This window comes from Populus alba, chromosome 5 (genome assembly GCF_005239225.2).
Source record: "Populus alba chromosome 5, ASM523922v2, whole genome shotgun sequence".
Lineage (NCBI taxonomy): Eukaryota > Viridiplantae > Streptophyta > Magnoliopsida > Malpighiales > Salicaceae > Populus > Populus alba.
The window spans coordinates 17597847-17608470 of record NC_133288.1 but is presented as its reverse complement, the minus strand read 5'-3'; the positions used below and the strand labels follow the sequence as shown (position 1 = coordinate 17608470).

Sequence of the window (10624 nt, the reverse complement as noted above, 5' to 3'; positions counted from 1 at the left end):
TGATGAAAAAAGGGTCAATGAAATATTTTTGAACCTTCATATTGCTAAAAAAAGTAGATTAGAATTAAGAGAGTTTTTTTCCTAATTTTATTTCATGTTTTTTTTAACCAATTTAGGGTTTTTTTAGTTAATAAATTAGTTTATTGAGGCTCTAATGTTTTTAGATAAAAATATGTTAATTTGTTTTTGTCTGAAAATCCCCTAATTAATTTGTTGGTCACCTCTCTTGTGATCAAAAACTGGACTGGAAACTTATTGTCTACTATATTTTTTAAAAATAAAATACCCACATGTCAGGCTTGTTTTTAGTTTTGTTTTATGTTTTTTACTTTGAATTAATTTTAATTTATTTGAAATTAATCAATTTAAAATATATCAGATATATTATTTTATTTCATTCTTAAATTACTTAAAGATATGTTTTAGATATTATTTTATTAAATACCATTTAATTTTTACTTTGTTTTAGAATAAAATTATAACAATATTTTTATAATATTAGAAAAAAATATTTTTATATAACCTATCATGATCGCATTTTTAAAAGAATTTTATTTGGTTGCTATTTTACAAGGGTCCTTTTTTAATATTAAATAAATCATATAAAAATTATTAAAAAAAACATGAAGTTATTCATGACTCGAATTATAGCTTTGATGTTAATTATAATTAATCTAAATTGATCCAAGATGTTGTCTTCTCAATATTTTAAAAAAAAATTATATTTTCTTGATTTTTTTAAGACAAACCAGGTTTTTACTGGTTATTCAGGTTATCTTTAGACTTACCAAGTGAATCAAGTCATATCAAGTCAATTTTTACATGCTTTAATTTGAAACTAACGCTAGACAAGAAATCGGGTCGAGAGATTTCAAAGTTAATCCCTTAAGTTCAGGTTTACTGACTTCACCAAAAAGTTTTTCATGGCAATGCACAAAACATTGTGTTATTCTTTTTATGTATATAGACTTGAATCAAAATTATTATAATATTATTTTTTTAGAAAGAAATATTTGGGTAAAAAATTAAAAAAAAAATTAATAAATTTACATACCAACGAGACAAAGAGGTTTTAATATAAAAATAGAAAACATTATATATATATATATATATATATTAAATTGTCCTTTTTTGGTATGTCTTCTATTTTTATTAAATAAATTACAAATAACAAAATGTCAGAGTTTTTTTTGTTAGAATTAAAAATATTAATAAGAAAAAGAAAGATTTATACCAGCAAATTAATTTGTTTCAATGGAATTTATATCATTACTCTTTTTACATATAATTAAATATAAAAAATTAAAAAATTTCCTACATCGGATATTTTTACTTACATCTATTTTTTAATTTCACGAAGTAGTCTTTAATTAACATTATAATTTTTTTTAACTATTTATTAGTACATATAATCCTTAATATATTTTATTAAATATATGCATCAAATTTTTAATTCATCATTAAATATCTTTGCTACTAGAAAACAAGTTTGCAATGTTATGTTCAAAAAAATTTGAGCATGATATAGATATGTTTCTAATTATTTTTCGAGTTTGCATTCTATTTGGAAGACAAAGATTTGCCACATTCACTTTTTACATGTATAGGCAAAACATTTGAGCAGCCAAATAAATTTAGTTTTTAAATTTAATTAATGAATAATAAAAGCAATAATAAGGTCATATAAGAGGACCATTTGGGAATGCGGTCAATCCGCATTTCTAAAAATTTTAAATTAATATTATCTAATATTTTTGGGATCATTTTGATGTACATATATTAAAATTAATTTTTTTAAAAAATTATTTTTTTGTAATTTTAAGTGAAAAATATTTTAAAAAATAATTACAACCACACTCTCAAACACAATCTTATAGATATATTCCAACAATATTAACTTTCATTGTTTCTATAAACTTCTCTAGTCTTGAAACCTTATGAGATATATCAAGCGTTATTGCAAGTGTGAAGCAGAGTCTCTTGTAAATGAATACAAGTTCTTTCATCGTTTCTACGAACTTCTTTAGTCTCAAAACCTTATGACATATATCAAGCGTTATCGCAAGTGTTAAACAGAGTCTCTTGTAAATGGAATACAGGTCATGGACTCTCTCCCTATATGGCCTGAAAGCTCATCGCTACATCGAAGCCAGACGAGGCTATGGTAAAAATAAACTCTTAGCCAAGAATAAACAATTGAAAGGCATAATTGCTCATTAACATCTTATTGTAATTTCTTATTAATTTTTAACCCTCCTTTTGTTTTGATACAAAATTAAAACAAAAACTAAAGAATGCGAGGAAAAAGTTGTTACTCATTACCCATTAACTTTATACATTTTTTTTGCATTTTGATTTTTTTTTATTTTGTTGTTAATTTTTTTAGTTTAGTCTTTATATTATGTGTTTATTGCGATTTAGAGTTGATAATTTATTTTAATATTCTTTGTATATGATAATCACGTTATCAAACACTTTTCTCTAGTTCTTTCAATTTAATCCCTTGATTTTTAAAATCTTTTTTATACAGCCCTATATTTTTTTAATTTAATTTTTTATATTTGTCACTTTTCCATTTTTTTCTTCAAATTGAGTCCTTTGATTTTTAAAATCTCTTTAATTCTATCCTAGGATTTTTTAATTGATTTTTTTAGTTTTTTTTTTTATTTCATCATTTAATATTAAGTTGATTAGGAATTGAACTCTATGATTTGTTTCCTTTTGTTTTGTCTTTCTATCTAGTTACTGCGGTGACAAACATACCTCTCAATGTTGTTTTGATGATTGATTTTATGATCATCTATATCTTTTAACTTTTAGTTAAATAAAAAAAGGTTTTTTAAAAATCAAGTTGTTAAATTTTATGAAGTCAATGACCTAGTTTGCAGTTTTGGTAGGGTAATCTAAGTTGCCCCAGTGGTGGGATACCCTTTTTTTTTAATTGAATTTGATTTTATAATCGTTTATTTTTTTTTATCATATAGTTAAAAAAAATAGTATCAAAGAAAAACCATGTAATTAAAATTTATAAGGTTCATGAACTTGCTCACAGGTTTGACAAGTTGACTTGGTTCGCAAGTTCAATGGATCTAACTTTTTTTATTTTATCCTTTTATATTGGGTTAATTGGGATTTGAGTTTTATAATTTATTTTGTTTTACTTTCTATGAGGTTATATCTATTTCAAAAAAGCCCCCCTATTAGGTTGGTATAATTTTGTGGTTGTTTATTTTGTTATCATAAATTTAAATAAAAAATAATTTAAAAAACAAGTTATTAATTCTAAAGGAGTTCATGATTTGGTTTACGAGTTTGATATGTTGATCCGAGTTACCTGATTCATGAGTTTGGTAGATTTACTCACCAAACCCAATATGTTTTATTTTTTTTTTTGTTTTTGGACTTTAATTTTTTTTATTTGATTTTTTTATTTCACTTTTCAATATTGAATTGGTTAGGAAATATAGTTCATGATTTAGTTTTTTTTTTTTTTCCTTTCTATAGGATTATAATGGTATCAAATAAACATATATTTTAGGATTGATGCTTGATTTTATGATCATCTATTTTTTATCATATAATTAAGAGAAAATTACCCATAGCATCTTATAGTTTGGTTGAAAGACCTTCTCTCTTCAAGTGACAAATTCTCTCTTTTCCACACACCATTTTCTCTCTTTCTAAACATAAATCACCAAATCAAACATAAAATCTTTTTTGAGGATGAGATATTATTAGGTCAATTTTTAATCTTTGCAAACTAAAAAAAACTAATTTTTTTGGAAAAAAAAATCCTTTTTTTTTTTTTCATTTTGTTAAATGGGTTGTGAAGATTTCTTGACATTATTGCATAGAATTTTGAGATTGGGACATGGGTTTATTTTCTTCTATGAAGAGAGAGAAAAACCCTCAAATTAAATATTTCTTAAATACAAAATTGAATCATTATTATCAACAACAATCCACGGCACCTCGTGGCCTCAAAGAAGTAAAACTAATGATGTTAAAAAATTGGTGGATGAGATGGGGAGTGTGGGTTATTTGCAATATTCATTAGGTGTCTGCTAAAAAAATGGTGGATAAGACGAGGAAGGTGAGTTGTTTGCAAAATTCATTAGGTGCCTGCTTTGAGATGTGCTGATGGCAAAGATTATAGGTTGTTTTGTGGGTTGATTTTGGCTCTATTTAACAAGGAAAAGGGCTATAATTTCTATGTAGATTTCAGGTTTGAAAAAGGCTAAATTCATGGTGATTTCTTGGTTATTGGGTGTTGTTCTAGTTTGTGTACGTAATAGGATGGCAAAATTAAAAAGAAAAATGTACATGAAATTTCTTAGTAAAATGTTTTTCTGCCATGATTGGGTCTTTAAGCAAAGGTTGAATGAGAAGCATTCTTAATACTTTCACGGTCAAATCAAACCTGGGAAATTAAGTGTAACAATTCAATATTGCCTTTTCACTATGCATTTGGGTATGATAGAAACCGTAATAGAGGACTAGGATGGAGAGGTTATGGTCAAACATTTTTAGGCTTGTTTCCACCCATTGTTCATATGGCTAAATCTATTGTCATCCATTTCTACTTACGTGCAACAAAGATTTATTAGGTTTATTCGTAGGATAAACCATGTAGTAGATTTTAGTTTAGATGTGTGGTTTAATTATAGGTTTTGACACCATCTTTTCTAGTAAAAAGATTAAAAGAATTTCAAGTTGTTCATTGGATTTTTGGTGTTAGTAGGTGGTTTCACATTGATGCTCATCTTAAATTAGATATTATAGCTCCTATACTAGCTTGGTCATTCCATTGTTCGATTGTTGGGTTTGGATGACTAGATTCCAATTATAAGAAAAGGGATTAGGGTGATGACAAGTTTTTTTTTTTTGTAATTTAAAGGTAAAATTATAATATTTAATATAAGAGCATTTTAGTCATTAAATAAAAAAAATAATAGCAAGCCTATAAATAATTAAACAGTTTTTATTGATTTTTTTTTATGAGGATATTAAGTGTTAACATGCATATAAAGTTTGAGATGCAAACTATAATTTTTTAAAACTCAGTAACCAAGTATAATTTTAACCAAACTATAGGATGTTAGTGGTAATTTTTTCTATATTCAAATAAAATTTATTTTAAAAAAAAAATTAAAGTTATCAAACTTAGTGGAGTCCATGAACTAAATCGCATGATGACTGGGGTCAATTCAATCTAGCATTGTCTTAATATTAAAAAATAATTGTTCATCTTGAAGTTTTTTTGAAAAAATAAACCATGTTTTTACTAATCATCCAAGCTTTTTTTAGAGCCGTGATATTTGAAGTCGTGATATTGATTGATTCATGTTAGGTCAACTACCACATAGTTTAATTAGAAACTCGAGCTAGAATATAAGCAGGGTTGAGAGTTTTAAGATTGACTTGCTTAGCTAGGTTTAATAAAACTATAAAAACCCCCGCATGCTTTTTGCATTTTTTTTTATGTTTAAGAAAAATTGGTGTGACATGCTCGTCAATGGACTAGTAAATTCTAAGCTAGGAATAAACAATTGAAGAAGCAAAAATTTCCTATATGATTTTTAAGAAATTACTTCTTCTAAAGTATATATCATAACAAGAACAAGAGCATTGCTTGAAAACATGAAAAAAATAAAAAAAATAAAATTATTCTTAGCTTCTTATAATTTGGTTAAAATTGTATTTGCCTATAAGTTTTGAAAAAATTACTCTTTGAATCTTTGATCAATCAAAATTTTTAAATTAAATAAAAAGATCAAACCACCTTTTTATTTATATATATATATATATATATATATATATATATATATATATATAACTCAAACAAATGAAAAATCAAAATTTTCTCTCCTCCAAACACAATTTCCCTCTCTTCAAAAGCCTGTGAAAGACCCCTAAATTCAAGCTTTGGAAGAACTCTAATTTTTTCAATCATTTCTTTGATTCTCTATAAACCTCGAGTGTCTAATTCATCTTATCAACAACATAATAAATGATGTCATCCCTTATAACATGCTATGGAACTCTATGGAACTGAGAGATGGGCAAATCTTTTATAATCTAATTGAACTGCAACATCAAATGTTAAAGCTTCAACAACAATTAGTTTCAATCTTATTCCTAATCTTTGCACCACCAAAACCGTCACCGAGGTTCGCTTCTCTTGATGGAACAACTCCAATGCTGAGAAATCGAAGACAATATCTGCTGCCATCACCCCACCTTTGCAAGCTCTAGTTTTCAACTAAACCAATCATTTTTATGCTCTCATTTCTTATTTGGCACTGAAGGCTTCAAATTTGGCTTTGACATTCGGCAGTAACAAAGATGTTGTTGCTACAATAAATGATGTTGTTGTTGAACCTCCAATTATCATCGTTGTTGCTAAAGCTCCAGTTATCGTCATTGTTGAAGCTCCAGCTATTGCTGACATTAGAGCTCCAACTGGTGTTGATGTTGAAGCTCCAGTTATGATGATTGTTGAACTTCTAGAGTGGATGAGTGGGAGTTCAGGAAGAAAGAATTGGTTAGAGATGAAACAATGTTGTTTTTGTGTTAAGATTTCTTAATGACAAGTTGGTTGTTGATGGATGTAGTTCCTGATGACTTTTGTGCTCATGTTTTTAATTTTTGGCAAATAACAAGGACAAGTTCTTAGTAAGAAGGACAAGATGATTAATATGGAGAAGTTGTCACCGGCAAATTAAGTTGATCTAGTTGTTGATGGCGGTAGTTGATTAGCATTGTGATTAGTGAATGTGTGGGTTGTGGCTATTAAACATGACAAGTTGTTACCGTTGATGATAGTGGTTGATGGCCGGTAAATGAAGAGAAAGATGAATATTAGCTAGGTTTTGTAAGGATTTTTTTGGCCGGTGAGGGATCGAATGGAAGGGAAGGTGATGACCATGTTTGATACTCGGGGAAAGAAGATGGCTACGCCTTTTTTTTTTTTTTTTAATTCAATGGAAAAACTAGTAATATTTAATGTAAAGGCTTTTTAATGATTAAATAGAAAATAAAAGCAAACTTATAATTAATGGAATATTTCTTATTAATTGTTTTTAGATACAAGTATAAAAGCATACCCATTTATTTTTATTTTATTCGTCCCAACAAAATGCGCACCCTGCAGTCTGCACTGTGAGCGAAAGCACCCGCACCCACGCCACCATCAGGCATCAATCAAAGCTTCCAGCCACCACCAATTCATCAAAACCCCCCATCGCACGGCATCCCACCTTTTGCTGCACAAAACCCAGCAAAAAATAATGAGAGGCCACCGCTGTACAGCGTCCTCCCGGGTTGAGACTGAAAGCGATACTGATTCCGATTCCGAAACGATGAGGTGCATTTCTTGTAAGGAGTACTACGGCAGATGCGATGCTGGAACTTGCAAAGAGTGTTATGAGGAAGCAAGCGAGACTGAAGAAGAGCTTAAAAGAGAGATCGATGATCTCAAAGCTAAAGTTGCCTTCTTGCGTTTCTGGTCTCCTCTCGATCACCACATCACTCACCGCTCCTCTGCTGGCCCTTGTTTCACCGATGTCGTTTTGGTTGCTTCCTCCGATGATGGGCTTGCCGGGACTGCGCCATCTGTCCCAGTCCCTGCTCATAAGGCCGTTTTGGTAAATACTCAATTCCCCGATTTTGTTATTCTTGATCAATTAGATGGTAATTGACTTGCAATTTATTGATTGATCCTGTACTGATTGAGTGAGTTCCACTATCTCTTGATTCGTCAATGATCATGGCACTTGCTAGATATATTTGCCTTTCTCTTTATTGTAATTATGTGAGATAATCGCTTTCATTTCAAATGCTTACTTGACTAGTATTATTTGCATGCTTTTGTTCAATGATCTTCCTGGAATAGAAATCCCATTTCAAGCCTGGTTGTGTTTGTCAAATGGCTTGATCGAGACGTAGTAGGTTGGGAGGGAGATATCCCTTAAGTTCTGCCCCATTAAGATTGTAGCCTGTTTTCTTACAAACTAGACAGAACTTGAACTGACGAACCATGGGAGACAATTTATCAATTCTGCCTTCAAGTTGTTCCTTTATTAGTCTAAACAAGAGGTAACCCCGCATGTCCATTTCATACTGGACAAGATGATCGGTGATGTGTTATGCCAAATGCTCACGTGATTAGTTTTTTACTACTGATTAACGTTTTTTTTTTTTTTTTGTGATCAGGTGAGCCGTTCGCCAGTCTTCAAGGCAATGCTTGAGAACGAGATGGAAGAAAGCCGGAGTGGTACCATCAAGATTAGTGATGTATCATATGATGCACTTCGTGCATTTGTCAACTATTTCTACACTGCTGAAGCGTGCCTTGATGAGCAGATGGCCTATGATCTTTTAATACTGGCCGAAAAATATCAGGTGAAGCATCTCAAGGCTTATTGTGAGAAGTTTTTGGTGTCAAAACTAAACTGGGAAAACTCAGTCGTGAGCTATGCCTTTGCCCATCAGCACAATGCAAAGCATATGCTTGAAGCAGCGTTGATTTTGATCACTGACAACATGGATAAACTTACCAAGCGGGAGGAGTACATGGAGCTTGTGGAGAAGGATCCCCGGCTTGTCGTGGAGATTTATGAAGCATATCTGTCCAAACAGATTAATACAGCAGCGCACAAGGATTCCTCTTCCACGAAGCCATAGGCAAATCTGAAACAAGGATCATTTTTGTTTATGGCTCCTGGATTGTTGATGTAAAGATTTACTTCTTTATCCCGGTAAAGTTTTCGCTTGTGTAAACACTGCTGGGCATTTATGAAGGATATGTAAGGGCGTGGAATAATGACAGCTTTGGTCAGTCATGGTAACTAGAACAATTAATGATACTGTTTGATTATATTATGAAAATGGTTTTACGACATTAATTTCCATTTTATAGCTTGGCGTATCGTCCCTGTTTGTCCTCTGTCCTTTGCAGTTTTGTTGATTCAGCCCTTCGTCAATCCAGTTTGTTAATGTCACTCCTGTGGTTTCATGAATCTACCAAAAAAAAAAAAAAAGATTTGGTAGTGAGGTGGTAACCATTACAGTTAGTGAGGAATTGCTGCTAATGTACAAAAATGTTTACGCTAACAAAAAGGAGAGGACTCCCATTTTCAGGGAACCAAGATGACAAACTGATGGCGTCCTTTTATCGCAGAGAAAAATGTTCCAGCTCGCATGGGGGCCTTCGCCGATGTCCCCAAGTGTGCACAACCATCTCATGGCAGTTGCTATCTCTGCAAGCTCGCCTGTAAGGCTGTAGCAGATACAGAGTCACGTATATAAACGGTTCCTCCAGGCCTTGGCAATTCGACCCATCCCGTCTCAAGCATGATACTTGAGATAATGCATTTGTGTGAAGTAAATTGTTAATTTCTATTTTACCCTCGTAATTACTAATTTTTATTCAATAAAATCATCCCAAACAACTCTTCTATATATTTAAATTCAAATTGTCATCACATTTAAATTCAAACTGTCACATTCAAGATTTGAGTTTGAGTTTATTTTTATTTAAGTATTGATTAAGTAAAACTCTTGTGGAATAACTCAATCCGAATTCTCAATCTAGGAAGGTCCAGAATACCTCAAATCAGCCCACACAACTTTTTTTTTTTTACCCTTGTAATTACTATTTTTTATTCAATAAAATGTTTGATTAAGTTTAACAATTCCATTTTAGTTAATATTATCAACTCCAATTTCAATTCCTTTCAACTTTACATGTTGTTACAAAATTGGTATTAAAACTAGGCGTTGAAAAAGCCAAGATGTCATAGTTACTTGAAACAATTGTTAGCATGTAAAAACATAACCAATAGACATAATAAAAGGTTTTATAAGAAATTATTCAACAATTACATCGCATTACTGCAAAGGTTGATCAAATTGTGAAGATTCAAGGACAAATACTAGACAAGTCTCATTATAATACCCTAATAACTTCAGTTAATGGCCAACACTAGGTGGAACCAAAATAGGTTAGGGATCAATAGACTCAATTGAGAGCAATAAAACTAGATTTTTAATGATTTAATAGGGATGACCCAATTAGCCAAGTATACAAGATAACTTAATTTTTTTAATTATCACAATACTCCCCTAACACACAGGATATTCATGGATAATTTTAGAGGATGTTTGGAATTGCATTCAAATGGTGTTTCTAAAAAAACTTTTTTTATTTTTTTTTTTGCTTAAAAGTAGTTTTTTAATGTTTTTATATCGTTTTGATATGCTAATATAAAAAATAATTTTTAATAAATAAAAAAAATATTATTTTAATGCATTTCTGAGCGAAAAAATACTTTGAAAAACAACTGTCATCACACTCTCAAACACCTATTTAAAATGGAAGGGTGTGCTATCACATTGTTTTAGGAGATTAAGAAAATTAGAATTATTATCAACTAAGAGTATTCGGTAAAGGCAATATAGATTCAATTCGAATAATCTACTTATAATGATCCTATATAAGCCCTAATCAAATTGAAATAAGTCTTAATAGTAGGAAGCTATAAGACTCAATTTGAACTAATCTCAAAAAAAGTTAGAGGCTTAGCCAATTCACATTGTTTAAGTTGTTTCTTAGGAGAATTAA

General features: G+C 30.2%; 1 protein-coding gene across 1 annotated transcript; it reads left to right on the top strand.

Annotated features, from left to right (window-relative positions):
- Positions 1 to 7114: 7114 nt before the first annotated feature.
- On the top strand, positions 7115 to 8900 carry LOC118029292 (BTB/POZ domain-containing protein At4g08455). The gene is made up of 2 exons (XM_035033149.2): positions 7115 to 7646; positions 8215 to 8900. Exons 1-2 carry the CDS (start codon positions 7290 to 7292, stop codon positions 8683 to 8685), a joined length of 828 nt encoding a protein of 275 aa, XP_034889040.1. The 5' UTR covers positions 7115 to 7289; the 3' UTR covers positions 8686 to 8900.
- The last annotated feature ends 1724 nt before the right edge of the window (positions 8901 to 10624 follow it).

Excerpts from the sequence above, each read along its gene's own strand:
- LOC118029292 (XM_035033149.2), top strand. The coding sequence starts at position 7,290 with ATGAGAGGCCACCGCTGTACAGCGTCCTCCCGGGTTGAGACTGAAAGC. Across the intron at positions 7,647-8,214 it reads CTGCTCATAAGGCCGTTTTG|GTGAGCCGTTCGCCAGTCTT; the intron begins GTAAATACTCAA and ends TTTTGTGATCAG.